The 15,718-nt window shown below is 43.6% G+C and overlaps 1 protein-coding gene across 1 annotated transcript in view; it reads right to left on the bottom strand.

Moving 5' to 3' along the window:
• Positions 1–15,718, bottom strand: part of LRPPRC (leucine rich pentatricopeptide repeat containing) — a 1,926,342-nt gene that overhangs the window by 1,308,910 nt on the left and 601,714 nt on the right. The window contains exon 14 of the mRNA XM_069608459.1: positions 11,073–11,142. Within this exon, the coding sequence (XP_069464560.1) occupies positions 11,073–11,142 (70 nt within the window). The remainder of the gene's footprint in view (positions 1–11,072; positions 11,143–15,718) is intronic.

Raw genomic sequence — 15,718 nt, 5'->3', positions numbered from 1 at the left:
ATTTTTAGCCAGTGGTATTCTCTTCTAATGTTGGATATGTGTTCTCTGATAGTTGACTTGTTTCCTTATGGTTAGGGCAGAATCGAGGTAGAATCCTAACGTTTTTACCTCTTTGACTACTTTGATTGTATTGCCGTCTATATTAAAGGCTGAGTAGTTGGGGTTCAATTTTTTTAGGTTGGCATCAGATCCAAGGATCCGGATCTCGGTTTTGTCGTCATTCGGGCAGAGGCCATGTTCTGCCATTCATGCCTGAATGAGGCGGTATATTTCATTTACCAAGGCCATATCCGACTCAAAGTTACCTGAGAGGGGTATGAGGATCTGGGTGTCATCCGCATAGTTTGTGTAGGCGACACCCATTCTGTCCAATTTATCAAATAGGGGCTTGGTAAATATGTTATACATAGTGGGCGAGACAAGATCCCTGTGGGACGCCGCAGGTCATCTGGATAGGGTCTGTCGATGCCATAGGGGAGAAGACTTGCATTGTTCTGTTTTCTAAAAAGGACTGGACCCAAGCAATTGCCCGACTTGAGAAGTGGGCGGCCGATGCTAGGTGTTTGCATAAAACTGCGTGGTTCACCAAGTCGAAGGCCGCCGACAAATCAAGGAGGAGCAACATGGCCGTTTTGCCTTTGTCCTTGAGCTCGATTTGTGTTTTATGGTCGATTAATGCAGTTTCCGTTCCATGTTGTGGCCTGAATCCGGATTGGCGGGAGCCTAGTAAATGGTTAGTTTTAAGGTAGTTCTGAATTTGTAGGTAAGCTACTCTGTGGATTATTTTTTGGGAAACGGTACCGTGGTGATGGGTCTGTAGTTTGCGGGGATGGCTGGGTCTAGAGTGTTTTTTGAGCAGAGGTAGAACCCAAGACTCTTTGAGGTTACTTGGGACAGTGTTAGTCATGAAGGAGGCATTGATCAGTTTTGAGATGAACTGTGCTAGGTCTCTCTTGCTGCATCTTTTATTATTTGAGCAGGACAGTTGCCACCCTGACAGATGGCTTCAGCGATGAGATCATTTTCTCAGTTTCCAGGATGGAGAATCTGAATGGAGCTGGGGTGTTGGAAGTTTCAGAAGGGGCGGAGGGTTGCGTCTCAGTGGTGAGCAGGGAGGCTTTTATTAGCAATTTTGAGTTAGAGTATGGCTATTTTGTTAGTCAAGGCATTCTGAATGCTGGTGCACCACTGTTTGTCTTTGGGTACATTGTCTAGAGGGGAGATGGGGGATTGCAGTTCTCTGAGGATCGCAAAGAGTTACTTCGTATTGGAACTAGCAATCGATATTCTTTCATTAAAGATTTTTTTTTTGGTGCAAATTATTTCTTTTTTGTAGTTGTTTGAAAAATGGGTTAGATGAAGTTTGTTTTCAGCCGAAGGGGTGTGTTCCCATAGGGCTTGTAATTTTCTTTTTTGGAGTCTTAATTCTTTGAGGTGGGGTGTAAACCAGGTGTTAAGGTGAGCTTTGTTTGCTTTTGCGTAGTTTGATTGGCGCAATAATTTCTAGGGCCTTAATCATGGTATTGTTGAAAGCTTCAACGAGGAGATTAGAGTTATAGTTACTAGGTAGGATGTTTAGAGAGGGAAGGAGATGAGGTAGTAGTTTGTCTTACGTGATTTCTTTTTGCATCTGGTAGGGAGGGCAGGAGCCATAGCTATGACTTTCGGAGTTTGTTTAATTTCTCTACTACAATAGACAATCAGGTAGTGGTCAGTCCACAGTTGTGGGGTTATTTTGCTGATAGAAGTGGTACAGTTCATGTCAGCTACCCAGTCAAGGGTCCTTCCTTTGACATGGGTTGGGGCAAGGACTTTTTGGGCAAGTCCGATCTGAGAGCATGGTGGCTATAATCTGAGCCGGTTTGTCTTCTGGGTCGTTGAATACCAGTTTGAAATCGCCCAGAATTAATATCTGAGGATTCTTTGGTGTTGTTGGCTAGGAGGCTGGATAGATCCTCCTCAACGGTGCCAATTGGCCATGGGGGTCTGTATAGTAGGTAGAGTGCGGCAGCTAGATATGGCAGTTCGCCACCAAGTATTTCACAAGATTTGAGTTGTGGTGGAGTCATGCGTCTTAAGGCAAGACTGGTTTTTGTTATGATAGCTAGGCCTCCACCTCTAGCGTTGAGTCTGTCCACTCTAAGTATCTGATAGTTATTGGGTATTGCTAACATGAGGGCAGGACCTGCTGCGTCATGCAGCCATGATTCTGTGACCGCTAGGATATCCAAGTCATCAGAGGATAAGAGGTCTGCTATTTCCGTAGCATGTGCCACTAGGGATCTTGCATTGATAAGTAATCCCAAGATAGTGGTCGTGTTTTTGGTCTCTAGGGGATTGGTGGGGCTCGATCTGGATTGAATGGTTGTGGTACTGGGTTTCAGAGATCGGTAGTCAGGGTTCAGTATTTTAGGCAGGCCCTCCTCAAAGTCTGATCTAGGCGTCAATTCCTGACCAGGAGCAGTGGGTATTGTCGTTGAAGAGGGGGTTTAGGTTCAGGTTATTATTAGTTCAGGGCTCGTAGAGATGGGGTAATCTGGCTCGGAGTCTGTTATTTCTATCGGGTAGGGGCAGGGAGAGTGTTTTACTCCAGACATCATTATATAGATAATAGGTAGTATCACTAGCAGGGGAATCTGCAGAGTCTTTCTGGTGTGCATAATTAATATTAGCACCAGTAATAGTAAGCTATTAGCTGGCTAGTGCAGGTGGCGGAGAGGTATGGGCTAGCGTTGGTATATGTGGGTACAATCGAGTGGGCTAATCTGCCAAAGGTGGTGCAGCCAACAAGCTGGGCATAGGTTAATAAAGTAGGCAGAATAGGCCGGTCCAGCATTAGACTAGGCAGGGTACAATCAAACGAAAAGGCTAATTCGACACTGGGCAAGGCAAATATAATCAGCAGAATAGGTCGGTGCAATGTTAGTCTAGGATGGGCGCAATCAGTAGAATAGGCTGATTCGACATTGGTGCAAACTGGTCAGAGTTAGACTTTAACCACATCAACAGCCCTCTGGCGCTATGCAATGCAGTGCATATTTTGGTGTAGGTAATACATGCTAGACAGTGTTATCATAGTAAGTCAATACAAATATGGTAGTACTGTTCCAGTTTCAAAGGGGTAAGGCAGGCACTTTGTGATTAATACATGCTAAATACAGAATGATTCAGTAGCAATGCATGTGGTCTAGGATTAGTTGCGCATTTATTCAGGGGCCAATGCGGTGAATACGTGGCAGCTTTGATTGAACAGTACAGTCGCAGAGCGATTGTGGTCCGTTTTCGATGCGGGTACAGGACGTGTCGAAAAAGAGGGAACCGTAGGAGGTGGGAGAGAGAGCGTTCCAGTGATATACTACCTTGTTAATGAAGGTCAATGGAGGGCTGCAGCGTGCAAGGGCAGTACTATGAAGGTGGCTAGGAGCAATTGACACTTTTCAGGCTAGAAGATCATCTGGGGGTGGGGGGGATAGTGGGGGGGGTTGTGTAAATAGGGCGTACAGTTTTAACTCAACAGCGTGAAGTTTGGCTGATGGTGGGGCGCAAGGTAGATCGGGCAGCGTACCGTCGCCTGGCACCATTTTCGCACTGTCAGCTGTCAGTAGCCTTAGGTCCTCTGCCTTCGGTCGCGAGGCCGGCTCCACCTGCCGGCGGCTTGGATTCGGGGATATGCTTTGCGGTTAGCCAATCAGCTGGTGGCACCTTTGTTGGTGCGGAAGTGTAGGTGAGATCACTACAGGGCGGCCATTTTAGTATGTAGTAACCCTTGTGGTTACTGATGGCGTCCGCTCAGATTTGTGGGCAGAATATGGTATGAAAACATCCAAAAAACACAAAGCGGTGCACGATGCTGGTGGGAAAGGAAAGCAGCAGCTGCTACTAAATCTGTGCAGAATTGCATTGTGAGGTTTGTGTCTGCGACAAATGAATCACATGTGATTCGTTGCTTACCTCCATGGACGTTGGAGGGGGTGCGGGTCTGCTCCTGCAGCTCGGGAAGCACAGCGAGCTCCTACTCGATCCGGTGGTACCTTGCTTGTCTCAGTTGAGATTTGCAGTAGCTCCCTTTCTAGAATTATTCTAGCTCTAATTTTCCACAAGTATAACAGCTTGTGGCTCAACAGTGATTTTCTACAGCAATCTCACTAACTCTGTGCAAGACTTTTGTGCTGTATAACAAGTGCCTCAGCTCCATAGACATTGGCTGTCCTGGATGCCTGCAGATTCTTCTGCCCCATTTACTTTGATTCTAACTGCCCCACATAGGTGGTAACTTATTTGAAACCGTTATTGCTGGACAAAGGGCACATTTTGTATCTAGAATTCATTGGGTGATTTTTTTTTTTAAACTGCTCACACGCTCCGAGAGCCTGTTAACCTTTTCCCTTCCATTAACCCACCCTTTTCACAACCGCAGAATTTTATCAAGAGCAAAAGTGATATATAAATGGCAACACTGTCCTAATAATTGAAGTCCCGTCAGGGTATAGGAAGTGTGTATGAAGCATCTCTAAAGATTACCTACTTGCTTATCTTGATCATGAGAACATGTTCTGAAGTATGTTTGTATTGTTACACATTGCCCTTTTTAAATAATGCTTATTTAAAACTGACCGTTAAATAATTATTTTACTAGTAAACCTTGAGTGTAAGTGTTATTTGGATACTTGTATGTGTGGATTTAGATGTTACAGCTCTAGAGCTCCCATTTACCACTCTTGAGATAAGTCTGGCTGCTCATTCACACTACTAACTTGTGTAGCACAGACCAATACCAATAGGTGGGCTACCTAATACCAAGAAGACAAGACTGGCGTAGTCTCCCTGGGGGTTACTGCATACAATCTTGCCAAACACCTTGTGTTTGCTGTGTGCCATCCTAAAACAAGTTAGAGTTATTGCTTGCTTTAATCTGTGCTGAACTGATCTGAAAAGCAAACTAATAGTATATTACAACATTAGGTTTTACCTGCCTAGAAAATCTGTGTGCCATTCTTGAAGTGTTCTTGGGTGTAGCTAACCTTGGTCTGCCTTGAGCATCCAAAAAATGTGTAATATGTTCTTACTGATCTTGGACTGTGTTCCACTGATCTAAAAAGTAAGCGTAAGAGTATATTACACCCCAAGGTTCAACTCCCCTAGAATAACTCATCCTGAATCAGTTATAGGTTTTTACTGTTCCTAGAATAAGTGTTCCACAATTCAGAAAAGTATACTGTCCAGTTGATTTACTAAGTGCTTTCTTGCTGAGCATCCCAGTACAACTGCCAGGGTCTACTACCCTTGTATTACTGAAGGTGATCTAAAAATAACTAATGGTTTTTACTCCCCAAGAATAGGTGTGACCTATACTGAATGTGTATAAAAAGGTTTGACTTACCTAGACTACTGTTAGTTGTCTAAATAAGGTCTATGCTTTGGTCTGTGTACTTTAAAGCATAGTGTGTTTTTATAATCTTTTTATATGATCTGTGATGGTACTTATTCCCCCCAATATTTATCTGGGCCTACGTGTATTTAAATAAACCATTATTTTTACAATACATAGTGTTTGTTTCTCTTCGGACCATATTTTTATTGCACTTTCTTTGTAGTGATTCTACAGCCCTCTCTCCCTCCTAAGATAAGCTTGGCTGCTCTGTCTATGCTACCATGAACTCGGGTGGTACAGCCTTATACTAAGAGTGGAGTCTTGTACTGTCTCAGTCGAATGGTTTTGATAAGCCCTTAGATGCACTTCAGAAAAACTGCCTCAATAGTTACCCATTATTTCCAGGGGAGGCCTAAATAAGTTTGTCTGCTCATTCTCCAAGCGCTATCGGGTTCAATGACTGAGAGGAGCCATAGGGTCCTAAATGTGTCCTGTCCCCAGACACCATACACAAACAACTTGGCGATCGATGGACATCTTCAGAATGCAGTCTCTGCAGCACTTGAATCCCAAAACATTCGATGTCGACATCTCTGAGGGAGATAAAAGCGTTCCAAAGCAGCATGATGAGCACAGAAAAAAAGGATCAGAGGTCACAGGGCGTTGTGCCTACCGTTGTACCATTGTTGTCACTTTGGAGTCAAGAAACAGACCTGCGAACTAAGTCAATGGGCACAATGCCCCTTGCTCTGGTACAAATGTATTCCGATGCCAGCCACGCCGACTAGTATCGTCTGAAGGAGGAATCCGTGGGAAGACATTGTCACGACCCTCGCCCAAAATCCCCTCTGGCAAACCCATTGGCCAGGTGAAGTCAGGACTCGGGCCTCCAGAGCCTGGCATCCTCTTCAAAAGCCCTCATGGGGCCAGTCCTGGCGCCTACACCATGAAAAACAATGTGCTTGAGAACTACTTTGTATTGTCAACCAACATGGAGGCATCCACATAGCTTGGTTCCTAAGAACCAAGCTATGCGGTCTAGTGTTTTGCGTGTGGTAGCCTAGGGACTACTTTACCTGGATTATTTTGTTGGGGCCATTTAAACCACACCCGAGCAAGACAACACGCTTTGCGTTACTTTGCAGCTTGCAACGTGACGCTCACCGTGTCCAGCTATTCCCTCAAACCTCGGAGAAGCAAAACCTGCTAGGAGATAAAAAGAACATCATTAGCAGCAGCATCTTACCTGCAGTCTTCATCTTTAAACACTTGCAGCTAGTGAGAACAGCTTCCTCGAAATCTGCACGCCTCCTGGACAGAACGACCTGAAAGAGGAAGATAGAGGCAACATTAAAGAAAGCAGTAGAGACATTTACAAATTACGAACTGCTCAAAAGGCTTACCTGGCTGGTCGCCTCTCGGCTGGCACCACTCTGGACATTCCACTCGCGCTGAAGAACACCGCGACCTACAAGGAAGGAAAACACGGGTTAGCAAAGGCAAGACTTTGCAGCGCTGCGCATAGCCCTTACTTACCGCATCATAGCGCTCTTAATGCGCCATCATTTACCAGCGGGGCTCAACCAAGCCAGTTCGCCGCGCTGAAGCTCTGCATACCTAAGGGAGAAAAAAAGACATTTTAAACTAAGAAAGGCATGCAGGATAGCAACAAAACTAAAGAACAGCAATAAGACCTACCTGAACAATATCAAACGGGCCGGCGTCAGTGAAGTAACTGGACCGCACTCGCTCATGAAAGACAACGCGCCACTGCAAAGAAGGCAGGATGGAGAGCATGCCTAATTCTACCACAAGGCAGAACCTTCCCCGCAGACCACATCAGGGCAAAGCTGAGAAGCATACCAGCGAGTAACCCGGCTGGGTGGCGTCCCTGTGGATACCAGGTGAGCGTAACAGACATCATCCATTAGAAAAGGGGATTGACAATCCAGTCCTTTTGTCACTCGCACTTGAGCAGAAGCAGGAACAGATGGTGGAAGCAAGGAGATGCAAAGAGGGGATGTAGGATGTTCTAAGCCTCAGAATCGTAACCCTTACCGCAGATGGGAAAGAAAAGCGCAACAAAAAAAGTACACAGATCATAGTGCAGTAAATCGGCATCACCAGAGGTGCAAGCCAATACACTGCATTACACCAATGTACATTTCTGGTAGCTATTGTGGTACTAATGTGTTTGGTTTTAGGGGTGTTTCTTTATCTAGGGAAACCACAAGACCGATCTAAAATGGCAACTGTGAACACATGGGCTCAATCTTACCCTAGCCATGTACCCCACATAGGGGTTTTAACTGGTCTAGACCAGTACCTGACTCTCGGCTTGCAGTTTCACATTGTGTGGGTGGGGACCCAAAATCTTAGGGGCAAGCTCATTGGCTGGCTGCCAAAACCTTTGTTTTGGGTCTATACTTTGTGATTGATCGATGGCATAAACCAGCTGATATCTGCATAGAAATTGTTGGCTACCAGTCCCTTCCTTGCTCATTTCTCAAAGTCTATAGGTAAGGGCTCTAGCCCCAAGTATTATGAGGCTTGCATTTTAGGGTCAATAGTGGGTTAGGTAATCCATGACCATAACTGTTTTTATAACTGCACTATTCTCTAATGCGTTGCTTTACCAGACTATTTATTTGGCTCTATAGAGATATGGTAACAGTGCAGACCTTATATCATTCTATTTCAAATAACAGTTTATGTAAAGTAACTCTGAAAATTAGTCTAAGGTGCAGGGAAGAAAAAAATGGGTCCTAGCACATGGACAAAATAGACAAAAATAATAACTTTGCAACATGTAACAGCAAAAATGTCATCTATCTGTTACGATGGCCTTGTGGAAAGTACTATGTGGGACAGACAATAAGGAAAGCAAAAGACAGATGGACGGAACAGAAGTCCAATATAAGAATGGCAAATGACAAATTGACTATTTATAGACACTTTCGTGACAACCATCACACTATTGCACGAATGAGAAGGGTAGTCCTTGAACTAGTTCACCGTCTACCTAGAGGAGGAGAAATGGCAAAGAAACTTTCACACCATGAACTGCATTGGACTTATCATCTAGATGCAGTGACCTCTCTGTGGATGAACAAAGAATTTTACTTGGGTCCATACCTTTAGACACCTATACACGAGGACATAGCCAATAGCTACGTCTTTGAACCAGAATTGTATACCCTACGCTAACAATAACTACACTATTGTATATGCTTGGATTCCACTGAATGCACAATTGAGTCGGTATAGAATGTTAGATTGTAAACTATTATGAGGTCGTTTGATACCACTTGGCAGGTACCATCATGTTTGTCTTGTGTATTACGAGACTGCTAGACACCAGAAAGGACAACCTACATAAGGGATGGGGACACCATCAATTACATAATTGAGAAGATTCTCAATTGTATAGACTACTAGATTGTACACTCACAAGAGGAAGATGTATTCCCTTGTTAAGTTGAAAGGATTTATCTATGTTTTTGAATTATGTCATTAGGAATGATACCACCTTAGAACACTTGTTGATCATTTTGAATTTTGTAATATCGAAATATTGATAACAGAGCTATATTGTATTCCCCGATACACAGGACAGCATCACAATGTGGCAACTAACATCACATTATCTGGAAAATGTCAGGCTCATGGTATAGAAAATAGGATAAGAACTTGTTTATTATCAGCAACATATCCTCGAGTTAGCCTTACTTTCATTCTCTGCTAGGATAACATTTCCATAGGAGAGCCCTACAATATAATAACAGGCATGGTTGTCGCCTATTGAGGAACTCATTCAGTGTCCTCATAATTGGGCATCCAATAGAAACTCATTCAGTTATTCATTATTTTTTGTAATACAAAATTTTTGCCTTGCATGAGCGGGATTTGAACTTAATTATCAGGACTGGCGGTATATGCATTTAGCGGCCCGCGTTTTGTTCACATAAATGACGCCATTGCTGTCACTGCGGCATGACGTCATCACTATCAGAAGGTATGCCACTTCATTGAGCTGACATTTTGTTACACTAGGAAAACAGACTGCGAGGATTGTACGGTAGTGTTTTACAGAAGTTTTTAGAGTCTCTGGCTACCCATAATGGATGAGCTTTGAGCTTTTTTTTGTGACAACTTTATCTAGTGGGAATCACAGGTGTGTCCTTCTTTAGGACCCTAAGGACACACAATCTGGAAGAACTGTGTTTCACTCTTTAGGAGAAGCATGAGGGGAATCCTTCATGGGCATTTCCCGTACATCTAATACTGGACATCAGATATATCTAAATAGAGCAGAGTGTTTTTTCCTCTTTGAATAAGCACATGAATGCCTTGGTTGGACCCCTAGTGGCACACCACAAGAGCGAACGTCTTACTTTTTAAGATAAACCCTAAAGACTGTCAATCAATACAGCTATTTGCTTTGAATTTACAGCTTCACCTCCAAGAGGCGAGGTGAGTACAGATTAATTTGTATTTTTAACTAATCAATTACGGTGTTTACATGTTGTTTTGAGTGTACTTACATTTCAGGATATTATCATTTTTTAGGTTGCCAGAACGGTACACCGAAAACACATTGTTTGGTACATTGTAGGATTCTTCTAGAAAATAGAGTCCTTTAGCATCGTGGACGCATTAAAAAGGTACACATGTATACAAATGAATATGCAGAATGCCTGTAATATGCATATTCGCGTAACTTTTTTTATGTGGGACTTGTAATTCCGTTTAGAGTTTGGTTGTAAGAAACATTAACCTTAGGTAATTATGGTTTATTATCTACTGGATATATCTAAGATTACTTTGGGTTGTTGTATATGATGTTTTAAAATACTGATGGGTTATTTTGTCTTTAATCACTTGTAGATTAAAAACCTAATCAAGATTAAAAACCTGATAATGAGAAGATTTCTCGAAACGCGCTGGGTCACAATATGAATGAAGACATGTTTTTTTTAAATACCAATGTATATTGGTATATATGAATTGATATTGAATAATCACATGAAGAAACACTGTTTTACATTGAATCTACAACAAAGTTAACAGATACATAATCCATTGAAGATTTACTTCCAAAGAACGTTGCTTTAGAACGGCCTGAGATAGTGTGCAGGGGACGGGTGTTCCCTTACCTTGTGAACTTTTATTTTCTTCCATTTATTTGGATCTGCCAGAAATGCTATGTTTGAGCATGTAATAAACGGGTATATTTTACAGTGGGGTTGCATACCGGGACAAACTACACTTCTGACAGCCATCCTCCCTCCTACGAGTAAGGCGGACTGCTCTGCTATAGCTATCATTAGTCTGATAATCCTTTTTGGGTGAAACACTGTTCTACCTTTAAGTTGGATGGTTACACAACCCTCAAAGTGTTGTGCAAACATCTACACAAAACTTAAATACGTTCTAATGGGCTGCACACAGATTTGGTCTAGTTTGTACTATGATTTACAGTCACAAAGTTATGTTACGGACAGTACCCCTAGGTGGTAAATATAACATTTTGGTAATGTCCATCCAATGAAAAATATAAAATAAAGGATATGCCAATACAATCTGAACATCATTGTCTAAATTCAAAAACAATTCAAACAGCCATATGAACAGCATTTGCATATATGTCCATTTGACAGGCGCTGGGTATTAGCAAGAATTTGAGGAATTCAGCACTTACCTTTTGAAGCCTGAAACAAGAGTTGCTCTGAAGGAATTCAAGTCCAATGGGGATACACTTGGTGAAGAAACTTAAAAAAAATTAAAAAAAACTACCATTACCTTTACTTGATGCAGGAATCAGAAAACATGGACACAAATAGCTTGTCATGAACAAATTCTAATTCTAAGAATTCAGTGTCTTGTAAAAATCGCTTTGGCGATTAAATTTCGTAATTTAAAAAAAAATTCCTATTCTGATTAATTTGTATTGTTTGTATTATGCCCAACAAAAACATGTTAAATCTCCAGCTGGTTCCTCCGTACACCTAGGTCCACACACACTGCCCACCTAAACTGAGACTGGGGAAATCTGCTCCCCAGTTTCCTCTGAGAGGGACCGGAAGGGGACCGAAGTAGGTAGATAGTTTCCCCAAATGATTTTATTTAAATAAAAGGTGAGGGGAAAAACGCCTCACTAGTCCTACCTTTAGGAGGGGTTTCTCTGCCTCAACAAAACTAATGTGCCAGCCGTCAGGATGTCAAAATAAATGTCCACAGTCCTGTGTCCAAAAACCTACTCCAACCCTCACACTCCAATACTGCCCAAAATTACTACAGGGGAAAATAATATCTTTTTGGCTGCCTTCCTGCAACCATTCTTCACAGTCAGTTTCCCGGCATCTAGTCGGTACAGGGATGCCTATTTCCACTTAAGGAAGTCACCTTCTTCCTTGCTTACTGGACATTAGTACCTGGCACAGGTTATTGTTAGTGTAACAAACGCAATAATTGGTGCGTTTGCAAGCCTTACCAGACGTCCCTCGCGCGGGTGTTCGCTCTTTTCCCCTTCTCCCCTTCCTTGGTGGCCATTTTCATTTTTTCATTTGGCCGCCATGGATAGAGAAAACGGACTACGCTTTCCAGTCCACTGTAGCAATTTTTTCACTGTTTTTTACTTTTTTGGTTGCGCAAAGCATATCGCACACGAAAAACACACCATTAGTACCCCGGTTTAACGGGCCAGGGTACTAATGGCAATAAGCCCCTCGCGCCTGTGGGACATTACCGCAAAAGGTAATGCCCCCGGGGCCCATATTTACAGGCCCGAGTGTGCCTGAATAATGCCAACTTAATGCCAGTGGGACAAACCCCTTCCCTGGTCTTTCCTTCTCTTTATATAATAATGTATATTTCATTTCCACTGAGGTTGTTAGGCAGAGTTTGTATGCAGTACCCTTTGGGACCACTACACACAACTAGGACTACAGGTGTAAGCAAAACAAACCTTTGGTATAAATCTGTACTACACAGTTTTTGGTAGTGGAGCTGAGCAGCCAGGCTTATCTCAAGAGGGAATGAGAGCTGTAAGGATGTTACACAGAGATCTACAATCACAAGTATTCAAATACACTCTTACACTCAAGGTTTCTTGGTTTAATTTAGTTTAGTCTATTCATTTATAATGCGCACCAGACCCAGGGGCATCAGGACACAGCAAATACAGATAATGCGAAGCTTGATTAACAGGTTACGTAATGGGCAATACAGTGTAGGCATGGTAATGCATAAGTGGAACACAAAAGAAAGAACACACTGGAATATACATATACAAATAATTACAGTTTAGAAATACGCAGGTACTGGAAAATATACAAGAAGGGTGCAGTGATGCAGGAGTATAATCCAGACTACGGGATACGTAGATATGGACATTTAGATGTCGTTCCACTTAAGCCAGTTGATGTAGCTTAGCCTGAACTTTGGATAGGATTGATCTTCCCTAATGTGGTTTGGTAAGGAGTTCCATAATTGGGCAGCTTTCACATGGAAGCTGTTTACACCAACCTTAGAGACGTTGAATCTGGGGATGATGATGCAGTTGGTATTGATGAGTCTCGAAGGTCTAGTGGAAGTTCCTCTTTGAAATTTGTTCATGAGATAACTGGGGGCAGCATTATTCAATGCCTTGTCTGTCAGGGAGGCTGTTTTTAATTGAACCTTGTTAAGGGTAGAGAGCCAATTGTTTTTGCGCCTTATCACTGAGATGAACAAGTAAATTTCTTACCTGGTAACGTTCTTTCGATGGGATGGTCCGACAAGGTATTCCATATCTATGACAGGTAATCACCACAGCTGTGCTGCTTTGGAAAATTTTCAGCATCTGCGTCCTGCGTCGATGTCGATACGCTGTCCTCGAGGGCCGACGTCACCGGATGTTATAAGTAGGCCGCACAACGCCCGTAGCCTCAGTTGTAGTTTTTTCCCCCAGAAGGTGTGGCACCAATCTTCTGCCAGTATGACCACAGAAAGCCTTGTGGAAACGTAAGCTGCAATCAAATAAGAAATTCTGTAGCGGGGCAGGTAGGGAGGGAGCGATATGGAATACGTTATCGGACCATCCCATCGAAAGAACATTACCAGGTAAGAAAGTAACTTGTTCTTCGAGGGGATTGGGTCCTCCGACGTATTCCATATCTATAACAGACTCCCAAAGCAGTACCAACGTATGGGGGAGGGAAAATAATTTACAATATAGAAATTTAGAATGCCCAATTAAATTGTAGAGTAAAGGGCCACCTTGCCAAATGACAGATCCTGGCCATGGATAGAATCTAGGGAGTAGTGTCTTACTAAAGTATGGACCGAAGCCCATGTGGCTGCTTCACAGATGTTACGAATAGGAACACCCCTCTGCAGGGCAGTAGAGGCAGCCATACCAAGCGGTAATATTCAGAAATTGCCAAGATAATCCATCTAGACAAAGTCTGCTTAGTAACAGCTTGTCCCAAACCCCTTCCAGCGTATCTTGTAAAGAGCTGATCGTCCACTGTGACCCGGGACATGCGTGAAATGTAGAAACTTAAAGCTCTCCTAGGATCCAACCTTTGGAGCCTCTGTTACGCTCACCTGGTATCCACAGGGACCCCACCCAGCCGGGTTACTCGCTCGTATGCTTCTCAGCTTTGCCCTGATGTGGTCTGCAGGGAAAGTTCTGCCTGAAAATACAGGAGGACTGTGTTCAAGACTGACTGCTGGGGTAAGTATCCTCCCTCCACTCCCATATGATTTCAGTCCCTCTGGCGCCCTCTCCTCACCTTGTGGTAGAATTAGGCGTGCTCTCCGTCCAGCCTTCTTTGCAGGGCGCGTTGTCTTTCATGGGCGAGTGCGGTCCAGTTACTTCACTGACGCCGGCCCTTTTGATATTGTTCAGGTAGGTCTTATTGCTGTTCTTTAGTTTTGTTTCTATCCTGCATGCCTTTCTTAGTTTAAAATGTCTTTTTTTCTCCCTTAGGTATGCGCAGCATCAGCGCGGCAAACTGGCTTGGTTGAACCCCCGCTGGTAAATCATGGCGCATTAGAGCGCTATGATGCGGTAACTAAGCGCTATGTGCAACGCCGCGAAGTCTTGCCTTTGCTAACCTGTGATTTCCTTCCTTGTAGGTCACGGTGTTCTTCAGCGCGAGTGAAACATCCGGAGTGGTGCCAGCCGAGAGGCAACCAGCCAGGTAAGCCTTTTGAGCAGTTCGTAATTTGTAAATGTCTCTACTGCTTTCTTTAATGTTGCCTCTATCTTCCTCTTTCAGGTCGTTCTGTCCGGGAGGTGTGCAGATTCGAGGAAGCTGTTCTCAGTAGCTGCGAGTGTTTAAAATGAAGACTGCAGGTAAGATGTTGCTGCTAATGATGTTCCTTTTGTCTCCTTACAGGTTTCTGCTTCTCCGAGGTTCGTGGGAATAGCTGGACACGGTGAGCGTCACGTTGCAAGCTGCAAAGTAACACGAAGCGTGTTGTCTTGCTCGGGTGTGGTTTAAATAGCCCCAACAAAATAGTCCAGGTAAAGTAGTCCATAGGCTACCACACCCAAAACACTAGACTGCATAGCTTGGTTCTTAGGAACCAAGCTATGTGGATGCCGCCATGTTGGCTGACAATACAATAAAGTAGTTCCCAAGAACACTGGTTTTCATGGTGTATGAGCCTGGCGCCATAGGCGCCAGGACTGGCCCCATGAGGGCTTTTGAAGAGGATGCCAGGCTCTAGAGGCCCGAGTCCTGACTCCACCTGGCCAATGGGTTTGCCAGAGGGGGTTTTGGGCGAAGTTCGTGACAGCCTCTCCTCTTCCTTGCCAGGATGAGGAGGAGGATAAAATGACGGAAGAAGGACCTTCTGGCTTAAATGAAATTCCGACACCACTTTCGGAAGAAAGGAAGGACGAACCCTAAGGACAACCCTGTGAAGGGTGGCTTAACTGAAAGTGCCTGAAACTCACTCACTCCGCGAGCAGAAGTAACCGCAACTAAAAATACAGTTTTAAGGGTTAAGGGTTAACAGTCTCAAAGGACAAGAATGCAAAGGCTCAAATGGAGCACCCATTAGGAATTTTAGAACAAGGTTCAAATCCCAACCGGGCACCTGAAAAGGTGACGGTGGAAACACAGTGAGCCCTTTCAGAAACTGAAAAATTAAAGGAATTATTAAATAAGAACACTCCTCAGACGAGCACTTAAATATAGACACCGCCGCCGGGTAACCTTTAATGTTACCCACTTGCAGGCCCTTGTGGGCTAAAGAACAAGTTACTCACTTTTAACTGTTGTTCTCCAGCATGGGTCTGGCATGGATTCACATGCTCATGAATATTCCCAGTCCTCAGTAAAGAAAAAATCA

The sequence above is a fragment of the Ambystoma mexicanum genome, chromosome 4q (assembly GCF_040938575.1).
Source record: "Ambystoma mexicanum isolate Mex_15411 chromosome 4q, UKY_AmexF1_1, whole genome shotgun sequence".
Lineage (NCBI taxonomy): Eukaryota > Metazoa > Chordata > Amphibia > Caudata > Ambystomatidae > Ambystoma > Ambystoma mexicanum.
This window is presented reverse-complemented; position numbering and strand designations above follow the sequence as displayed.